This window comes from Choloepus didactylus, chromosome 4 (genome assembly GCF_015220235.1).
Source record: "Choloepus didactylus isolate mChoDid1 chromosome 4, mChoDid1.pri, whole genome shotgun sequence".
Lineage (NCBI taxonomy): Eukaryota > Metazoa > Chordata > Mammalia > Pilosa > Megalonychidae > Choloepus > Choloepus didactylus.
This window is the reverse complement of record NC_051310.1, coordinates 184,062,116-184,084,777: the sequence shown is the minus strand read 5'-3', so window position 1 is coordinate 184,084,777 and position 22,662 is coordinate 184,062,116. Positions and strand designations below refer to the sequence as shown.

General features: G+C 36.3%; 1 protein-coding gene across 2 annotated transcripts in view; it reads left to right on the top strand.

The window, feature by feature from the left end:
* Positions 1 to 22,662, top strand: part of MDGA2 (MAM domain containing glycosylphosphatidylinositol anchor 2) — a 1,012,098-nt gene that overhangs the window by 650,491 nt on the left and 338,945 nt on the right. The window contains exon 1 of one of the 2 annotated variants that reach the window (XM_037834934.1): positions 9,498 to 9,583. The exons of the other annotated variant lie outside the window; for it this stretch is intronic. Coding sequence (XP_037690862.1) covers positions 9,505 to 9,583 — 79 coding nt within the window. The 5' untranslated portion in view covers positions 9,498 to 9,504. Of the gene's footprint in view, positions 1 to 9,497; positions 9,584 to 22,662 lie in introns of those variants that run through there. 2 annotated transcript variants of the gene reach the window in all.

The window sequence follows — 22,662 nt, the reverse complement described above, 5'->3', positions numbered from 1 at the left end:
TTCTATCTTTACCACAAGTGTAATACATGCTCCTATCCCATGGACATCTTTGTTCAGAGTAGTTACAATACTGTGCTACCATCACACAATATTATGCTATCTATTTCTGGATCTATACAATCAATCCTGACGAACATTCTGTACTCCTTCAGCAGCAAATGCCTGATCTCTTGTAATTTTTTAATTTGGTTGTTTGCCTTTCTGTTGTTGACTTGTAGGATTGCTTTATATATTTGGGATATTAAACCCTTATCTGATACATGGTTTCCAAATATTGTCTCCCATTGTGTAGGCTGCCTTTTTACCTTTCTGTAAAAGTCCTTTGATGTGCAAAAGTGTTTAATTTTGAGGAGATCCCATTTGTCTATTTGTTCTTTGTTCTTTGGTTACTCGTGCTTAGGGTGTAAGTTCTAGGAAATCACCTCCTGTCACATGATCTTTGAGAAATTGCCCTACATTTTCTTCTAAGAGTCTTATGGTCTTATCACTTATGTTTAGGTCTTTGATCCATATTGAGTTAATTTTTGTATCAGTTGTGAGAGGGGTTCTCTTTCATTCTTTTGGAAATGGATATCCACTTTTCCAAACACCATTTATTGAAGTGGCTGCTCTGCCCCAGTTGCTTTGGCTTGACTGCCTTATCAAAAATCAGTTGTCTGTAAATGTGAGAGTCTATTTTTGAGTGCTCAATTCAATTCCATTGGTCAATATTTCTATCTATCCTTATGCCAGTAACATGCTGTTTTGAGCACTGTAGCTTTATAATATGCTTCAAAGTCAGGTACTGTGAGGCCTCCCACTTTGTTCCTCTTTTTCAGGATATTTTTTGGCAATTTGGGGCACCTTGCCCTTCAAGATAAATTTGGTTATTGGTTTTTCTATTTCTGCAAAGTAAGTTGGGATTTTAATTGTTATTGCATTGAATCTATAAATCAGTTTAGGTAGAATTGACATCTTAGTTATATTTAGTCTTCCAATCCATGAGCATGGTATGTTCTTCCATGTCTTTAGGTCCTGTTTGATTTCTTTTAGCAGTTTCTTGTAGTTTCCTTTGTATAGGTCTTTTGTGGCCTTCATTAAGTTTATTCCTAAATACTTGATTCTTTTGGTTGCTATTGTAAATGGATTTTTTTCTTGTTTTCATCCTCTTGTTGCACATTACTTCTGTGTAAGAACACTACAGATTTTTGTGTGTTGATCTTGTAGCCTGCCACTTTGCTGTATTAATTGATTAGATCTAATAGTTTTCTGGATTTTCTACACATAAAATCATGTCATCTTCAAAGAGTGAAAGTTTTACTTCTTCCTCTCCAAGTTGGATGCCGTTTATTCTTTTTCCTTGCCTAATTACTCCAGCTAGAACTTCCAGCACAATGCTGAATAACAATGGTGACAGTGGGCATCCCTGTCTTATTCCTGATCTTAGAGGGAAGGCTTTCAGTCTTTCCCCATTGAGTACTATATGCTGTGAGTTTTTCATATATTGCCTTTATCACATTGAGAAAATTCCTTTCTATTCCTACCTTTGAAGTATTTTCATCAAGAAACAATGTTGGATTTTGTCAAATGCCTTTTCTTCATCCATTGAGATGATCATGTGGTTCTTCTGGTTTGATTTATTGATGTGGTGTATTATATTAATTGATTTTCTTGTGTTGAACCAGCCTTGCATACCTGGAATAAACCCCATCTGGTTGTGATGCATACGTTGCTGCTGGATTCAATTTGCAAGTATTTTGTTGAGGATTTTTGCATTTATATTCATTAAAGAGACTAGTCTATACTTTTGTTTTTATGTAGTATCTTTGTCTGATTTTGGTATTAGGGTGATGTTGGCTTCATAGAATAAGTTGGGTAGCTTTTCCTCCTCTTCATTTGTTTTTTGAAGAATTGAGCAGGATTGGTATTAATTCTTTCTTGAATGCTTGGTAGAATTAACATGTGAAGCCATCTGGCCCTGGGCTTTTCTTTTTGGGGAGCTATTTGATGACTAACTCAGTCTCTTAATTTGCAATTAGTTTGTTGAGGTCATCTATTTCTTCTTAGGTCAATGTTGGTTGTTTATACTTTTCTAGGAAATTTTCCATTTTGTCTAAGTTGTCTAGTTTATTAGCACATAGTTGCTCAAAATATCTTCTCATTATCTCCTTTATTTCTACAGGCTCAGTAGTTATGTTTCCTTTCCTATTTCTGATTGCATTTATTTGCATCCTCTCTCTTTTGTTCTTTGTCAGCCTTTTTAAGGGCCTGTTGATTTTATCATTTTCATTTCTACACTCTTCTCCAAATCTCTTTCTCCTGTCTTTTCCTATCAGCCCATAGCACTACCTTTAGTATTTCTTGTAGCACCAGTCTCTTATTCACAAACGCTCACAGTGTCTGTTTGTCTGGAAATATTTTAATCTCTCTCTCATTTTTGAAGGACAGTATTGCCAGATATATAGTTCTTCTCTTTCAGTATCTTAAATATATCATACCACTGTCTTCTCACCTCCATGGTTTCTGCAGAGAAATGTGTAGTCTTATTGAGCTTTTCTTGTACGTGATGGATTGCTTTTCTCTTGCTGCTTTCAGAATTCTCTCTTTGTCTTTGACATTGGGCAATCTGATCAGTAAGTGTCTTGGAGTAGGTCTATTGGGATTTATTCTGTTTGGGGTATGCTGTACTTCTTGAATCTATAATTTTTTGTTTTTCGTAAGAGTTGGGAAATTTTCAGTGACTATTTCTTCTATTATTCTTTCTGCCTCTTTTCCCCTCTCTTTTCCCTCTGGGATTCCCATAACACGTATATTTGTGCACTTCATGTTGTCACTCAGCTCCCTAAGACCCTGCTTATATTTTTCCATTCTTTTTATCATCTTTTTTTGGGGGGTGTGTATGAATTCAAATGACTGGTCTTCCAATTCACTGCTCCTTTCTTCTGCCTGTTCAAATCTACTGTTGTATCCCTCCATTGTCTTTTTCATCTCTTCCATTATATCCTTCATTCCCATAAGTTCTGTCATTTGTATTTTCAAGTTTATGATTTTTCTTTATGGTCATACAGTGTCTTCCTTATATCCTTCATCCCTTTTGCTACATCTTCCCTCAGTTCATTGACTTGATTTTGAATTGTTTTAGGATATTTGTTTGAACATCTTTAATTAGTTCTTCCTTCAATTTATTGAATTGATTTAGCATTAGTTGCCTCAACTCCTGTATCTCAGTAGAACTATTAGTTTGATCCTTTGGCTGGTCCATATTTTTGTGTTCCCTGGTATGGCTGTCTAGGCATCTTTCTTGATTAGTTTATTCTGGAGCTCATTTTCACTCTTTTACCCAGGGATTTCTTGTTGGTTGGCTTTGTTCTCTAACCTTTGGTGTCTAGTTCAGCTTATTTTTAGGCCTCTCATTTAGGTTCTATTTAGTTGATTTGGAGTTTTTCACCTCTTTTATTTTTGTTTCTTGCCCTGCTTCTATTTAGCCTTTTTGTGTGAGGATCTCCTCAGATATGGTCAACCCCAGTCAGGTTTTCCCTGTCCAGAGAGGCCCAGGTCTTAGGAGGAGGGTATGGAGTTTCCTTGAGAATGAGACCCTCCTGTGTGGCCTTTAGATTCTGTGTTTTTCCTGTGCTGTCCAGCAGGTAGCGCTTGCCAGCCCGCAGCTCCCCCACCAGTTTAAGGAGGTTTTCTCAGTGACTTTGACCCTATCAGAGGCATGGCTGACTGAAGTTGGTTTCTGAATTCTAGCCCCTGGAGTCTGAGTTACCCAAAGGAGGGCTGCCACTGGAGCTGGGCCACACACTCCTTTTCTTGGGCAAATTATAGCCTTTAGCAAATTTTCTTTCCCACTAGACTTATTGCTTTGTCTCTGAAAGCTATCTTAGCTCTGCTCTTATCTGGGCCAAAATTCCAAGCTTTTGAGGCTTTCTGTAATGGGCTACTTAGAATAGTTTTTTTTTTTTTTTTTTTTTTGAAAAAAAGAGAAAAAGATAAAAAAGAGAAAAAAAGAAAAAAGGAAAAGAAAGGCCCAGTATAGACTATTTAAAGAAAAGTGCTTTAATTCCATTCTTGCAGTTCTGATGGGCTATTGAAATGCAAAAAGACAAGGAGTTTGGAGAGCAATTGAGGAGCAATCAAGAAACAAGAAAAAACAGCTTTTCAGAGGAGGACCCTGGCTCCCTGGGTTTGCATATGTGCCTGATTCTGTTTGAGCCCAACCCTTCGTATTATGTTCACCACCAACTCCAAGAGTCTCTGTTTTTGTTTTTGTTTTTTATTTTATTTATTTATTTATTTATTTATTTTTTGCTGTTTTTGCTAGCCCTCTCTCCACTCTGCTGGGCTGACTGCTCCTAGATTCTCCAGTGTCTGGCCTCAGTTTATCTATAGTTGGAGTTTTTGTTCAGCAGTCTGAGTTTGTTAATCAGTTCTGCAACTGCAGTTCTCCCTCCTGGTTCCCAGCACTGATGGCCCCTCCTCCCTTGGGAAACCAGCTGCAAAACAGTCTGTGTGCCTGGCATGGAGCAGTGTGGGCCCCCTAGCTATAAGAACTTATAGATTTTGCTGATCTCAGCTGCTCCACATGCTCGTGACTGTTATGTAACATGTGTCCAAACTCAGATTCCTCTGTGGTATCCATTCCACACACTTCCTGGCTATCTACCAGCTGCCCCAGAGGGATAACTAAAACCCACATCTCACCACTTCACCATCTTGCCCCTGCTCCTCAAAAATTACTTTTTAATGTATACATTACTTTTTTTCCTTACTTTCTTAAACTATATTTGCTTAATCTAATCTGACATTTCATGATGATGGTTGAAATAGATGGAAGCTTGGTTAGTGTTTTATCTTTGTGATCACACATACTATTCAGTGTATGCTGTCCATTTTCTTGACTCAGAAAGCCTTTTCATGTTTAAATTTCTCCTACTTACCTTCTGGTATCAGAGAATTTAAATATCTGAGCCTGTTAGTGTTGCACATAAATTAGGAATTGCATGGGGATTTCTTTTACATAGGAAATGTTAGACACTTCAGACTTTAGGCTTAGTAATTGTGAATTAGTGGTTCACATGTCCTTTGCTTTTCCTTCCTGGATGATTCTGGATATTCTATTCTAGAGATTTCTTGAAGTCTGACAAGTAAAAAAGGTTTATTTTTACCTACCCAGGTTTTCAGATCAGAGAGGCAGCAATAATTCTACCTCAGGCATAAATTTCACCAAGGATTTTGTTAAAAGTTGGGGAAAAAATCACATGATCATCTCAAGTGATGCAGAAAAGGCGTATGAAAAAATCCAGCACCCTTTTTGTTAAAAACACTTAGAAAACTAGGAATAGAAGGAAAGTTCCTGAACACAATAAAATGCATATATGGAAAGCCCACGGCTAGCATTCTACTTAATAGTGAAAGACCAAAAGCTTTCCCTTTAAGATCAAGAAGAAGAAAAAGATGCCTGCTGTCACCACTATTATTCAACATTGTACTAGAAGTTCTTGCCAGAGCAACTAGTCAAGAAAAAAAAAAGGCATCCAAATTGGAAAGGAAGAAGTAAAACTTTCCATATTTGCAGGTGACAAGATCCTATATGCAGAAAACCCTGAAAACTACACAACGCTGAATTCAGCAAAGTGGTAGGGTGAAAGATCAACACTGCCAAATCGGTAGTGTTCATATACACAAGCAATGACCAATCAAAAGAAGAAATCAAGTAACAAATACCATTCACAATAGCAGCTAAATTAATCAGATATCTAAGAGTAAATCTAACCAAGGATGTAAAGAACTTATACACAGAAATCTATAAAAATGCTAAAAGAAATTAGAGAACTAAATAAGTGGATGGACAGTCTGTGTTCACAGACTGGAAGACTAAATATCATTAAGATGTCGATACTTTCCAAAGCAATTTATAGATTCAATGCAATCCCAATCAAAATTCCAATAGCCCTCTTTGCAGAATTGGAAAATCCAAATTTATATGGAAAGGTAAAGGGCCCCAAATAACTAAAGCCATCTTGAAAAAGGAGAATTAAGTTGGAGGACTCACATTTCCTTGCTGTGATTGTTTAAAGCTGTTATGTGCCCCAGAAAAGATAATATTCTTAAAGCTAATCCATTCCTGTGGGTGTAGACCTATTTGTGGGTGGGATCTTTTGATTAGGTTATTTTAGTTGAGGCATGCCTCAGGTGGGTCTTAAACCTCTTACAGTAGTGCTTTATAAGAGTATACAGTACACAGAAGAGCTCACAGAAGCTGAGAGAGAAAAAGACACAGAAGCAGAAAGGAAAACCACACAAGAGAAGCCAAAAGCTGAAAGCAATGAAACCTGGGAGAGTTGGGAGAGACCAGCAGACCCTCCATGTGCCTTGCCATGTGGCAGAGGAGCTGAAGATCACCAGCAGCCTGTCTTTAAGGGTGCAAATAACATCTTGATGATGCCTTGATTTGGACATTTTCACAGCCTAAGAACTGTAAGCTTATAAGTTAACAAATCCCCATTGTAAAAGCCAATCCATTTCTATTATATAGCATGTAAGCAGCTTTAGTGATCTGAAACATTGATCTTAAAACTTATTACAAAACCACAGTATTTGAGGGTTCATAAATCAGTTCTCACATTTATGGCCACCTGATTTTTGACAAGGTGGCAAAGATCACTCGATTACAAATAATAGTCTCTTCAACAAATGGTCCTGGGGAAACTGGATCTCCATTTGTTTAAAAAAAAAAAAGGAGGACCCCAACTTCACACCCTATACAAAAAATCAAAATGGATCAAAGATCTAAATATAAGAACAAGAACTATCAAACACCTAGAAGAAAATGTAGGGAAACCTTTAGGACCTTGCATTAGGCAATGGGTTCTTAAAATTTATACCCAAAGCACAAGCAACAAAAGAAAAAATAGGACCTCATCAAAATTTGAAAAACATTATACTTCAAAGGAATTTATCATAGAAGTAAACAACAACCTAAAATATGGGAGAAAATATTGGGAAACCACATTTCTGAAAAAATATTTGGAAACCACATTTCTGAATATATTTGGAAACCATATTTCTGAAAAAGAAAATATTTGGAAATCACTTTTCTGAAAAAAATAACATCCAGAATATATTTTTTAAAATCCTACAACTTAACAAAAAAGATAAAAAACACGATTAAAAACAGGCAACAGACTTAAATAGACACCTATCCAAAGAAGATATACAAATAGCCAGAAAACATATGAATGGAAGCTTATCATTAGTCATGAGGGAAATTCCAATCAAAGCCATAATGAGATACCATTTTGTACCCATTAGAATGGCTGCTTTTTTTCAAAAAGGAAAATAGCAAGTGTTGGAGAAATAGGAACACCCATGCACTGCTTGGACAATGGAAAATGGTGCAGCCACTAGGGAAGAGAGTTTGGCATTCCTCAGAAAGCTAAGTATGGAACTATCATATGACCTGGCAATCCACCATTGTTATATAGCCCAAAGGACTTAAACAGATATTTGCGCAATGATTTTCATAGCAGAATTTCTAACAATTGCCAAATGATAGAAGCCACTCAAGTTTCCATCAACTGATGAATGGATAAATAAAATGTGGATAAAAACATAAATAGGATATTATTCAGCCACAAAAAGGAAAGCAATTCTGATACATGTAACAACACAGATGAAACTTGAAGACATCATATTTAGTGAAATAAGTCAGACACAAAGAACAGATATTGTATGATCTCATTGATTCAAACCATTAGAATAAGCAAACTCACAGATTCAGAATCTAGAACATAGGTTACCAGGGGATGGGGTGGGGATAGAGACTGTGAAATTAAGGCTTAACATATACAGTGTTCCTATTTAGAATGATGGAAATGTTTTGGTAAATGGTTGGTGTTAATGGTGGCACAACATTGTGGACACAATTAACAGCATTGAAATATATGTCTAAATGTGACTAAAAGGGAAGATGTTAGATTGTATCAATAGTAACACAATAAAAAATTTTTTAATAACCATGGAACTACACTACTCAAACAGTGACCCCATGCAGTATAGTTAATAGTACAATTATGAAAACATGCTTTCATCAATTGTAACAAAGGCTCCACATGAATGCAAATTATTAATAATAGGGTGGTCTATGGGAATCCTGTGTTTTATGCATGACTGTTCTGTACACCCACAACTTCTCTAATAAAGAGAAAAGAAAACTTGGAAATTATCACCTGTATTTATTTCATTACAGATTTTGTATTGATATGTCAGCTTTGTATCTATCTTGCCTGGATTAGAATATCACCTCCACCACTTACTAGCTGTGTGACCTTGAGCAAGTTATCTAAACCCTCTGTTTCTAAGATTGACAATCAGTAAAATAAGGTAATAATAGTAAATCCTTCATACAATTAAATGAGGCAGTATATGTAAAGTTTTTTGAAGAGTGTCTAGAATTAAAAGTGTCTACTTATAATTGTAAACTCCAAGACAGTAAAATTTCTATTAACACCAAAGCCTAGGAGAAAGCATGTTGGCACTTAATGAATATGTGTTGAATTAACAGCTTTTCTTAAAATAAAACATAGCTGCATTCTTCTATTTTTAGTCAGTTTTTTGGTGATTTCATTGAAATGGCTAACTAAGCTACTAATGGGATTTCTTCTTGTTACTCGGTCATAGAATCAATGTACACATTTGAATATCCTGAGCATAGATATGTAATGGAGTTAGGGGGCTATGTGCCCAGGTGTTCTCCTAATTAATGCAGAAATCTGGTCTAGGCAGTCTTTTAGAAATTACCTAGCAGAATCTCCTCATTATTCAGAGGAGCATACAGAGGATAAACAGAGTTAAATCTATTCAAACATTATTATTTAAGATTAGCTCTGAACTAACCTTAGCCAAAATTACTAGAAATAAAGTTATAGGGCTTCCAGGAAGATGCTGAATTAGGAGAGACAGGGCAAAACTCTCCCCCATGAAAAACACTATATAAAGGAAAGAAAGCACTCCAAAACAGCAGTTTCAGGGTTCCACTGGCTTGGCAGGGACTTCTACACCCATAGTATATACATGGAGAAACCAAGAAACTGTGTTTAAGGCTGGTGTGTGTTTGGCCCAGAACACTGCTGGGGAATGGGTGGTTGGAGCCAGGTAACAAGTGTGGAGGGGAGCACCCTTCCATGCCCCAGAAACCCTCCTCAGCACTTGGCTTGGGTTATAAACCTTCACAGACCCCACAGCCTAGGGCCCCTGTACCAGGGACTGGCAGTTGGAACAGACAGATGAGCACAGAAGGGAGCAGATTTCCATTCCCCATGCAGCCATCTTCACAGTTGGCTGAGGAGATATCCCTTCACAGCCCCACAGCCAAGAGCTTCCTTGGGGGAATTTGGGATTTGGTGGGCTTCTAACAGCATCCACTCTTCCTCCACAGAAGCCTGGAATGTGCATAGCCTTGAGGCGAGAGCACCACATGGAAGTGCCAGGAGCCCTCTGCCAATCCCAGGGACTCTTGGGCACATGGCAGACAGGGATTGTGGGACATGTGAGGGTGAGATACACAGCTCTGAAGCCCAAGAGTACTTTACCTGCAGCCCAGGTAATGGCTGGGACCACTGTGTCCTGGAGAGTACTGCCTGCCAGACTGAGCAGGGTTGCCCACAACCCACAAGGCTGGCAGTCCCTATTGCACACAGACAAGACAAAGTGGGGGTGTACTGGCTTAAGGGGAAGAGGTGGCCCAAGAATGCCATCTGCTGGTTGGTCAGGGAAAGTGCACTCAAGGTATAGCTTTGCCAAATTATAGATAAATGTTCAAATAATCCTGCATATCCTAAAAGAACCCTGTTAAGATAACCAAATGCCAAGAGGCCAAAAACAACAGAAAATCATAAAACATATGAAGAAACCAAAAGATATGGATAACCCAAATGTCCAAATAAAAAAGCCAGAGGAGACACAGAACTTGGAGCAATTAATCAAAGAAGTGCATACAAACATCAATGTCATGGCTCAGGATAAAAAGGACATGAGGAAGACTCTAGAAGAGCATAAAGAAGAATTTGCAAGAGTAAATAAAATAGTGGACCTTATGAAAAAAGAAGATGCTGTTGATCAAATTAAAAATATTCTTGAGATGTATAAGAGCATATTTGAAGAGGTAGAGGAAAGAATTAGTGACCTTGAAGACAGGGTGATGGAATGTGAAAGCACAAATCAAATGGTGAAAAAATAGAAGAATTTGAAATGGATCTCAGGGAAATGATGGACAACATGAAGCTCACAAATATAAGGATCATTTGTGTTCCAGAAGGTGAAGAAAGGAGTAAAGAGCTGAGAAGAGTATTCAAAGACATTGTTGGGGAAAACTTCCCAACCACTCTAAATGACATAAATATGCAATTCAAAGACAAATTCTAGAGACAAATGAAAATGAGAACACAATATATAAAAACTTATGGGTGAAGGCAGTATTAAGAGGGAAATTTATAGCTCTAAAGGGATACATCAAAAAGGAAGAAAGAGCTAAAATCAAAGAACTAATGGAACAACTAAAGAAGCTAGAAAATAATCAGCAAACTAATCCTAAAGCAGGTAGAAGAAAAGAAATAACAAGATTAAAGCAGAAATAAATGATATGGAGAACAGAAAAACAATAGAGAGAATAAATAAAATGAAAAGTTAGTTCTTTGAGAAGATCACAAGATTGACAAACCTTTAGCTACACCAACAAAGTAAAAAAAGAGAAGACCCAAATAAACAAAATAATAAATGAGAGGGGGAACATTACTGTGGATCCCTGAAGAAATTAAAAAAAAAAACACACACACACACAATGAACTCCAAATAGAATAAATCCAAATAAAACCCCTTGGAGATTTATTCTGATCAGATTGTCAAATGCTGAAGAGGAGAAAGTTCTGAAAGCAGCAAGGCAGAAGTGATTCACCACATAAAAGGGAAACAACATAAGACTAAGTACTGATTACTCAGTAGATACCATGGAGGTGAGAAGGCAATGGTATGACCTATTTAAAATTCTGAGAGAAAAAAACTGCCAGCCAAGAATTCTTTATCCAGCAAAGCTCCCCTTCAAAATTGTGGGAAAGATTAAAATTTTCACAGACAAACAAATGCTAAGAGAATTTATAAACAAGAGTCCTGTCCTACAAGAAATACTAAAGAGAGCTCTACCAGCTGAGAAAAAAGACAGGAGAGAAAGGTCTGGAGAAAGGCACAGAACTAAAGAGTATTAGTAATGGAAACTTAAAGGAAATAAAGAGAGGGAAAACTAGATCAGACAAATAAAAGCCAAAGGATAAGACGGCTGTTTCAAGAAGTGCCTTCATAGTAATAACATTGAATGTGAATGGATTAAACTCCAAAATTAGAAATACAGATTGGCAGAATGGATTACATATATTAAATATGGACCATCAATATGCTATTTGCAAGAGACTCATCTAAGACCCAGTGACACAAAGAGATTGAAAGTGAAATGATGGAGAAAAATATTCCATGCAAGCTGCAGCCCAAAGAAAGCAGAGGTACCAATACTAATATCAGATAAAATAGACTTTAATTGCAAGGATGTCATAAGAGACAAAGAAGGACACTATATACTAATAAAAGGGGCAATTCAACAAGAAGAAATAATCATAAATGTTTATGCACCCAATCAAGGTGCTCCAAAGTACATGAGACAAACATTGGCAAAGCTGAAGGAAGCAACAATCATTGGAGACTTCAATACAACACTCTCTCCTGTAGATGGATCAACCAGACAGAGGACCAATAAGGAAATTGAGAACCTAAACATGTGATATATGAATTAGTTTTAACAGACATATACAGAGCATCACATCCCAAATTGCCAGGATATACATACTTCTCTAGTGCTCATGGAACTTTCTCCAGGATAGATCATATGGTGAGACATAAAACATGCCTCAATAAGTTTAAAAAGGTTGAAAATATTTGAGGCACATTCTCTGATCACAATGGAATGCAACTAGAAGTGAAAAACCATCAAAGATCTAGAACATTCACAAATATCTAGAGGTTAACAACACAGTTCTAAACAATCAGTAGGTTGAAGAAGATATTACAAGAGATATTGCTAAATATCTAGAGACAAATGAAAATGAGAACACAATATATAAAAACTTATGGGTGAAGGCAGTATTAAGAGGGAAATTTATAGCTCTAAAGGGATACATCAAAAAGGAAGAAAGAGCTAAAATCAAAGAACTAATGGAACAACTAAAGAAGCTAGAAAATAATCAGCAAACTAATCCTAAAGCAGGTAGAAGAAAAGAAATAACAAGATTAAAGCAGAAATAAATGATATGGAGAACAGAAAAACAATAGAGAGAATAAATAAAATGAAAAGTTAGTTCTTTGAGAAGATCACAAGATTGACAAACCTTTAGCTACACCAACAAAGTAAAAAAAGAGAAGACCCAAATAAACAAAATAATAAATGAGAGGGGGAACATTACTGTGGATCCCTGAAGAAATTAAAAAAAAAAACACACACACACAATGATATTTTGAACAACTGTCCACCAACAAACTAGACAATTTAGAGGAAATGGATAATTTCTTGGAAACACATGAACAACCCAGACTGATGTGCCAGTTTGAATATATTGTGTCCCCCAAATGCCATTATCTTTGATGTTATCTTGTGTGGGCAGACATTATCAGTGTTGATTAGATTGTAATTCTTCAATTGTTTCTTTGGAATGCACCCCACCCAGCTGTGGGTGATGACTCTGATTGGATAATTTCCATGGAGGTGTTGGCCACACCCATTCGGGGTCGGTCTAAGTTGAGTCACTGAAGCCATATAAATGAGCTGACAGACAAAGAGAACTCCATGCAGCTGTGAGTAACATTTTGAAGAGGAGCTACAGCCATGAGGGACACTTCGAAGAAAGCACAGGAGCTGCAGATGAGAGACAGTTTGAAGACAGCTGTTGAAAGCAGACTCTTGCTCCGGAGAAGCTAAGAGAGAATAAATAACTCAAGTGCAACCAAAAGTGACATTTTTGAGGAACTGCAGCCTAGAGAGAAACATCCTGGGAGAAAGCCATTTTGAAACCAGAACTTTGGAGCAGACACCAGCCACATGCCTTCCCAGCTGACAGAGGTTTTCCAGACACCATTGGTCATCTTCCAGTGAAGGTATCCGACTGCTGATGTATTACCTTGGATGCTTTATGGCCTTACGACTGTAACTGTGTAACCAAATAAACCCCCTTTTATAAAAGCCAATACATTTCTGGTGTTTTGCATTCTGGCAGCATTAGCAAACTAGAACAACTGACAAGAAAAGAAATAAAGAACATAAGAAACCATTCACAAGTAAAGAGATCCAATCAGTCATTGAAAAGCTTCCTACAAGTAAAAGACCATGGCCAGATGGTGTCAGAGGGGAATTTTACCAAACTTTCAAAAAGAATTGATGCCATTCCTACTCAAACTCTTTCCAAAAATTGAGGATACTGGAACAATACCTAACTCATTTTAAGATGCCAACATCACTCTAATACCAAAAACAGATAAAGATACTACAAGAAAGGAAAACTAAGGCCAGTCTCCCTAATGAAAATCAGTGCAAAAATTCTCAACAAAATTCTTGCAAATCAAATCCAAGGACACACTAAAAAGTCATACACCATGACCAAGTGGGGTTCACTCTAGGCATGTAAAGGTGGTTCAACATAATAAAATCAATCAGTGTAATACAAAACATTAACAAATCAAAAGGAAAAACTCAAATGATCATCTCAATAGATGCTGAAAATGCATTTGACAAAATTCAGCATCCTTTTTTTGTAAAAACACTTCAAAATGTAGGAATTGAAGGAAACTTCCTGTGCCAGTTCGATGTATTATGTCCCCCAACATACTATTATCTTTGATGTAATCTTGTGTGGGCAGACTTATCAGTGTTGATTAGATTGTAATTCTTTGAGTGTTTCCATGGAGATGCACCTCACCCAACTATGGATGATGAATCTGATTGGATAATTTCCATGGAGGTGTTACCCCGCCCATTCAGGGTGGGTCTAAATTAAATCACTGGAGTCATATAAACAAACAGAAGGAACTCAGTGCAGCTGACAGTGACATTTTGAAGAGGAGCTACAGCCAAAAGGGACACTTTGAAGAATGCACTGGAACTGAGAAAGGAGCTGCAGCTTACAGAGACATTTTGGAGAGAGCCTTTGAAAGCAGACTTTTACTCCAGAGAAGCTAAGAGAGGACAAAACACCCCAAGAACAACTAAGAGTGACATTTTTGAGGAACTGCAGCCTAGAGAGGAATGTCCTGGGAGAAAGCCATTTTGAAACCAGAACTTTGGAACAGATGCCAGCCAGATGCCTTCCCAACTAACAGAGATTTTCTGGACACTATTAGCCATCCTCCAGTGAAGGTACCCTTTGTTGATGGACACTTTATGGCCTTAAGACTGTAAGTTTGTAACCAAATAAACACCATTTTATAAAAGCCAATCCATTTTTGATGTTATGCATTCTGGCAGCATAAGCAAACTAGAACACTTCCTCAAAATGATAAAGGGCATATATGAAAAACCCACAGCCAGCATAGTATTCAATGGTGAGAGAATGAAAGCCTTCCCTCTAGGATCAGGAATGAGACAAGGATGCCCACTGTCACCACTATTATTCAAACTATGCTAGAAGTTCTAGCTAGAGCAATCCAGCAAGACAAAGAAATAAAAGGCATCCAAATTGGGGAAGATGTAAAACTCATTATTTGCAGATGATATGATCTTATATTTGGAAAACCCTAAGAAATCTGTGACACAGCTACTTGAGCTAATAAACAAATTCAGCAAAGTGGTGGGATACATGATTAATGCACATAAGTCATTAATGCTTTTATACACTAGAAATGACCTAACTGAAGAGGCAGTCAAGAAAAAGATTCCATTCTCAATAGCAACTAAAAAAATCAAGTACCTAGGAATAAACTTAACCAAAGATGTAAAAGTTCTATAGATAGAAAACTACATAACTTTACTAAAAGAAACAGAAGGTGACTAAAAAGATGGAAAAATATTCTGTGTTCATGGATAGGAAGGCTAAATGTCATTAAGATCAATTCTACCCAAACTCATCTAAAGATTCAATGTGATACCAATCAAAATTCCAACAACCTACTTTGCAGACTTGGAAAAGCTAGTTGCCAAAAGTATTTGGAAGAGAAAGGGGCCTTGAATTACTAAAAGCATTCTAAAAAAGAAAAATGAAGTGGGAGGACTTACACTGGTTGACTTTGAAGCGTGCTATGAAGCCACAGTAGTCAAAACAGCATGGCATTGGCACAAAGACCGACATACTGATAAATGGAATTGAATTGAGAATTCAGAAATGGGTCCTCAGATCTATGGTTGACTGATTTTTTGATAAGGCCCTCAAATTCACTGAAAGGACAAAACAGTCTCTTCAACAAATGGGGCTGGGAGAACTGGGTATCCATATCTGAAAGAATGAAAGAGGACCCCTACCTCACACCCTATACAGAATTAACTCAAAGTGGATCAAAGACCTCAATGTAAGAGACAGTACCATAAAACTCCTAGAAGAAAATGTAGGGAAACATCTCCAAGACCTACTATTAGACCTTATCCCCAAAGCACAAGCAATGAAAGAAAAAAATAGATAAATGGGAACTTCTCACAATCAAAACTTCTGTACCTCAAAGGAATTTGTCAAAAAGGTGAAGAGGCAGCCAAGGCAATGGGAGAAAATATTTGGAAACCATAAATCTGATAAGAGACTGATGTCTTGCATATATGAAGAAATCCTACAACTCAACAACAATAGTACAAACAGCCCAATTATAAAATGGGAAAAAGATACGAAAAGACATTTCTCCAAGGAGGAAATACCAATGCCTATAAAACACAAGAAAAAAGGTTCATCTTCACAAGCTATTAGGGAGATGTAAATCAAGACCACAATGCGGTATCATCTCATATCAATAAGAATGGCTGCCATTAAACAAACAGGAAACTACAAATGTTGGAGAGTATGTGGAGAAATCAGCACTCTTCATTGCTGGTGGGACTGTCTAATGGCATAGCCACTGTGGAAGACAACTTGGCAGTTCCTCAGAAAACCAGATATTGAGTAACCCTACAATCCAGCAATTTTACTGCTTAGTATATACCCAGAAGATCTGAAAGCAGTTACATGAAGAGATATTTGCACACTGATGTTCATAGCAGTATTGTTCACAATTGCCAAGAGATGGAAGCAATCCAAATGTCCTTCAACAGATCAGTGAATAAACAAAATGTGGTAGGTACATACGATGGAACACTATGCAGCAGTAAGAAGAAATGAGGGCGTGAAACATATGACAACATGGATGAACTTTGAAGACATGATACTGTATGAAATAAGCCAGACACAAAAGTAGAGATACTGTATGCTACCACTAACGTGAACTTCGTGAAAAATGTAAAATAAGTGTCTTATAATGTAGAATATAAGCGACCTAGACATAGAGGTTATGAAGAGGGAATGATGATCTAATATGTACAGATATGATAATGAGGATGAACTTAATGGTGTGGGAATGGTCAGATGTAACTATTGTTTCTTAATGGGATTATAAGTATCAGTGATGCATTGAAGTCAAACATGTTCCTAAATGGTTGTTTAAAGCTATGTAACCCACAGAGTATCACCACAAACCTAAACAAGTGTTAGTATGATATACTTACAAGTTATGTCACTGGTGCAGAGGGTTAACAACAGTGGGATATGGAAAAAATGCCCATTATAGATTAAAGACTATATTTAATAGGAATATCTTACTAGCACTACACTAATTGTAGGTATGAATAATTAGCAGCTGATTAGAGCTCTTGGATGCATTATGTTATGATAATTGTTTGAAGTTGAGAGTGTTGATGACTGTACAAATAAGTGAAGATAATGTAAGAAACTGATCATTTATCTTTGGATAGAATATACATTAAGTGAAATTAGGAACCCACTACTTAATAAATCAGGCCCTCATCTTGAGGCTTGCTCTTGTGAAACTAGGGTTTAAATGGGAGTCTGAGCCCTCCTATAATTATGCCTAAGAGGCACATTCAGGGAACCTCTTTAATGCTCAGATGTGGCCTTTCTCTCTCTAAGCCCAACTCAGTAAATAAATTCGTTAACCCCCCGCCCCACGAGGGACATGACTTCCTGGGAAATGACTCCCTGTTGATGTGGGACATAATTCCCAGGAAAGAGCCTGGCCCTGGCAGCAAGGGATTGAAAATGCATACCTGACCGAAAGGGGGAAAAAAGAAAGGTAACAAGCAGAGGTTTGCTCTTCTAGTTTCCATTGAGTTCCAGCTTATTCCTTTGTGACCTTTGACTTTTGGCTTCCACTTTTTTTCTTTTCATAAGGCCTCCAGTAATATGGATTAAGACCCTCCTTGATTCAGTTGGCCACACCCTAACTAAAAATAACATCTTCAAAAGGTTCTATTAGTAAGTTCACACTCACAGGAATGACATTAATATTAATGTGATTATATAATTCAATCTACCTCATCTAATAAGAGTTTAGAATTTTGTCAGATAGAAACCACAGACTTCCTTCCTTCTTTCCTTCCTTCCTTTCTTCCCTCCTTCCCTCACACCTTCCTTTTTTCCTTTTTTCCTTCCTTCCTTTCTTCCTTTCTTTCCTGATGTTTATTTATTCACTTATTGACATTTTAACTCATCATATCTTTCCCAGGATCAATGCATATCTACACATACACATATATGCATGCATGTGTATTATGTATACATGTGTTCATGCACACGTGTGTACACATATGTGTATGTGTATATGTGCATGCATACATATGTTTGAATGTTCACATATGAGTGCATCCTCACCACAGGAAATCCAGCATGCTAGAATGTTGTGCTTGTTTTCAAGAAGAGAGTCAAGTCTCTGACAACTACTGTGGTAACCTGTCCTGCCATCGTTAAATGCTGACAGATTATCAGTCTGAAAGCCTGACTAGTACTACAGCTATTTAGAAGGCTGCGTCCATAAAGAATGTTTGGAGCTGGCATGGTGTGTGTGCCCATGTGTGTGATATGTTAAAAGCAGAGTTAGGGGAATTATTTTGATCTAATTTGAACCAGGTTTTTGTAATAATTGTAAATTATGTTTTAAAAAATCCATGCTTTTAAATCTAAATGCTTTGCTTAATTGAAAGATTTTCTTTGTTTAATTTATGTATTTCACTTTTTTCTATTTCTTACTTTGGTTTGATGAATATTTCAAGTAAAAAAATCACACACTGTTCCACTCAGTGTTTCTCTTGTCCCCTTTCAGCCTTCATGTTTCTTTTCTTTTCTACTTAAAATGACATTGAAATATTAACCTATCTTACTAGTTGCTATGAAGAATGAATGAACTTCTAGATCCTGCAATTTAGTATAGAACAATGCTATTTTCTCATGGTTATTAGGCAAGCGATGAGGCCTTACATGTTTACCCTTATATAGCAATGGAATAATTCAGTGAACTCATGCAGTAGACATTTACTGAACATGCACCTAATGTATATGATTTAGTGCAATTGACCTTCATCTTCCTTCATTTCCAAGACACTTATAAAACTGAATAAATTAAACTAAAATCACACATATATATTGTATATATATTCATAATATATATTTATAAATTATGTTTAAAGTGGAATATGGATGCATTTAAATATGTTCTGTGAGACTTCCAAAGCTCCAAAGGTTGCTAAAATATCCCTGCCATAGGCATCAAAAAAAAAAAAAAAAAATTGTACTTTATTGTGACTCATATTTTATGCTAAACTCATTTATTCCTTTGGTCACTTATTGATTTGCCTTATTAATATTTAAATATTTAAATACTTAGTTATATTTAATTACTTAGTAATATTTAAGTACTCACTATGTACTAAGCACTGGACCAGGCTACCAGGCTGATAATAAGAATAATGACAAAAGAAAACTCTTTTTGAATGCGTATTTTGTGGTAGGCACTATTGTAAGCACTATACATGTGTTAAATCATCCCATGCTGTCAAAGAGCTCCAGTTGGTTTCCTCTGGTTTTGCAATGAGGAAACTGAGGTACTCAGTGAATTAAGAATTTGCCCAAGTTCATAGAATTACTAAATGACAGAATCAAGATTCGAACCCAGGTATGCCTCTCCAGAATGTGTGCTCTTACTGTTTAACTGTCTTGCCATACTGCAGAGAATACAATCATTGTACCTTCCTTCTGACTGAAAAGCCATAGTAGGAACCTGGATAATATTATACAATGTGCTATCAAAAGGAAAATAAGGGGCTATGGAAGCCCAGACTGTTTTTACTTTTTTGCATTATTCTTTAATAGTCCCCCAAATTAAGGAAGGATCTATGCCAAATGAACACTCTTCTTTAAAATATTTTCAATAATAAACAACATTTTTTTTATGGTTTTTCCTATTTAATTTTATTTTTTCTCTAGGACAGTACTTTATACTTAAGCTTAATGCAACCTAAAGTATTTATTGTCCTTGAGCAAAACCTCATAGTTTTAAAAAGCTAACATTTCTGGAATCAAATTTAAGACACTAGAAAAAAATTACAATAATTTGGTCTTTATCTTTTTGAGATTTAAAATTAGAAAATTTTTATATTAGAAATAAGGTGAATATTCTTAAAGGCTTAAATCATTAACCATGTTGTGGCCATTTAGGGCTATTTCTAATTTCAGAGGTAGTCATAGGAAATGCCTGCCGTCTTTAAGAAAACTAACTTGGACAATGTTTTTTTGTTGTTGTTGTTGAGATTGTTCACATATCATAAAATTATCCAAAGATCCAAAGTGTACAATCAATTGCCCATGGTACCATCATACAGCTGTGCATCTATCACCACAATTAATTTTTTTCAATTTTTAGAATATTTTCATTACTCCAGAAAAGAAATAAAGACAAAAAAAAGGAAACCCAAATCCTCCCATACCCCTAACCACCCTCCTCCATTATTGATTCATAGTGTTGGTATAGTACATTTGTTACTGTTGATAAAAGAATGTTAAAATACTACTAACTGTAGTATATAGATTGCAATAGGTATAAATTTTTTCCTATACACCCTTCTATTATTAACCTTTAGTTATAGTGTCATACATTTGTTCTAGTTCATGAGAGAGACTTCTAATATTTGTAGTTAATCATGGACATTGTCCATCACAAGATTCACTGTTTCATACATTCCCATCTTGTAACCTCCAACTTTCCTTCTGGTGACATATGCGACTCTGAGCTTACCCTTTCCACCACCTTCACACACCAATCATCACTGTTAGCTATTCGCACACATGCTACCATCACCTCTGTCCATTTCCAAACATTTAAGTTCACCCTAGATAAACATTCTGCTCATAATAAGCAACCGGTCCCCATTCTTTAGCCTGGTTCTATATCCTGGTGACTTATATTTCATGCCTATGAGTTTACATATTATAATTAGTTCATATCAGTGAGACCCTGCAATATTTGTCCTTCTGTGTCTGTCTTATTTCACTCAATGTAGTGCCCTCAAGGTTTCTTCATCAACCCATTTTTTTAACACAGTTTTGTTACACACCAGACATTCCACCCTAAGTAAATAATTGACGGTTCCCTGTATAGTCACGTATTTACGTATTCACCACCATCACCTCTATCTACATAAGGACATCTCCATTTCTTCCACAAAGAAGGAGGAAGAGCCAAAGAAGGTAGAGAGACAAAAGAAAAAAAGAAAGAGAGAAAAAAACAAAAACAAAACATGCAGCTAGGAATCAACAAAAGGAAAGACAGCATTAACCTAAAGTAGAATAGTCAGACAACATCACCAATGCAGAGTCCCATACCCTTCCCCTATATTCCCTGCCATATACATTTAGCTTTGGTATATTGCCTTTGTTATATTAAAGGAAGCATAATACAATGTTTCTGTTAATTATAGTCTCCAGTTTGCATTGACTGTATTTTCTCCCCAATCTCACCCTATTTTTAACACGTTGTAATGTTGACATTCATTTGTTCTACCTCATGTAAAAACATATTTGTATCTTTTGTCACAATCATTGAGCATCCTAGGTTTCACTGAGTTATACAGTCCCAGTCTTTATCTTTCCTCTTTGCTTTTGTGTCCCACATGCCCTTAACCTTCCTCTTTCAACCATACTCACAGTCATCATTGTTCAGTGTACTTACATTTTTGTGCTGCTAGCTCTCAAAATTGTGTTCCATACTTCTCACTCCTGTCTTTTCCTTTCTGTCTGCAGTGCTCCCTTTAGTGTTTCCTGTAGACTAGGTATCTTGTTCACAAACTCTGTCATTGTTTGTCAGAGAATATTTTAAGCTCTCTCTCATATTGGAAGGACAGTTTTGCCAGATATAAGATTCTTGGTTGGTGGTTTTTCTCTTTCAGTATCTTAACTATCTTAAATACATCACACCACTTCCTTCTTGCTTTCATGATTTCTATTGAGAAATCTGCGCATAGTCTTATCAAGTTTCCTTTGAATGTGATGCATTGCTTTTCTTTTGCTGGTTTCAGGATTCTCTCTTTTTCTTTAACATTTGATAATCTGATTATTAAGTGTCTTGGCATTGGTATGCTGGGCTTTCTGGATCTGCAATTTTATGTATTTCATAAGAAGTGGGAAATTTTCATTGATTATTTCCTCTAGTATTGCTTCTGGCAGTAATTCCTCTAGTATTGCTTCCCCTTTTCCCTTCTCTTCTCCTTCTGGGACACCCATGTCATGTACCTTTCTGTGTTTTGTGTTGTCATTTAATTCCCAGAGACATTGCTCATATTTTTCTATTCTTTTCTCTATCTGTTCTTTTGTATGTAGGCTTTCAGTTTTCTTGATCTCCAGTTCCTGAGTGTTTTCTTCTGCCTCTTGACATCTGCTGTTGTATGTCTCCATTATGTCTTTCATCTCTTGTGTTGTGCCTTTCATTTCCATAGGTTCTGCCAGTTGCTTTTTTGAAATTTCGATTTCTACCTTATGTACACCCAGTGTTTTCATTATACACTTCATCTCTTTTGCCATATCTTCCCATTTTTTATAAATCAGGTATGGAGAAGAAAGCATTTTTAAAAATGCTATGAAATATTATTCTGCAATGCATTGTGGATAAAACAGTGGTCTTCTTGTTATATATGTATGGTTTTATAAACTTTGGCATTCTCTCGAGCTTTTTCTTTACATGGTGTCTAATAGGTAACCACTCATCTTTATACAGGTCAATTTTAGGGACAAATATTTCTTGGCCAAATGTCACCATTGCATGTTTCCATAATCCAAATTAATGCTACTAGGTTTTGGGGATTTTAATTTTACTAAAACGTGATAGAAAACAATTGAATTTTGCTAATATGATGTAAATGTTGGAAGCTATATTTTAACTAATACCTTTGTAAGATTATACTGTTTACCACAAATAGGGAATGTGGGGATTTTTCTGTTTACTTTTTCATGATGATATAGTAATAATTTTGTATAATATATGTTTTTAGATTATTAATTAGTAATATCTTCCATCAGTTTAACAACATTAAAAAAAAACTCTAAGATATTTCTCTTCTATCAAACTGAAGATCAT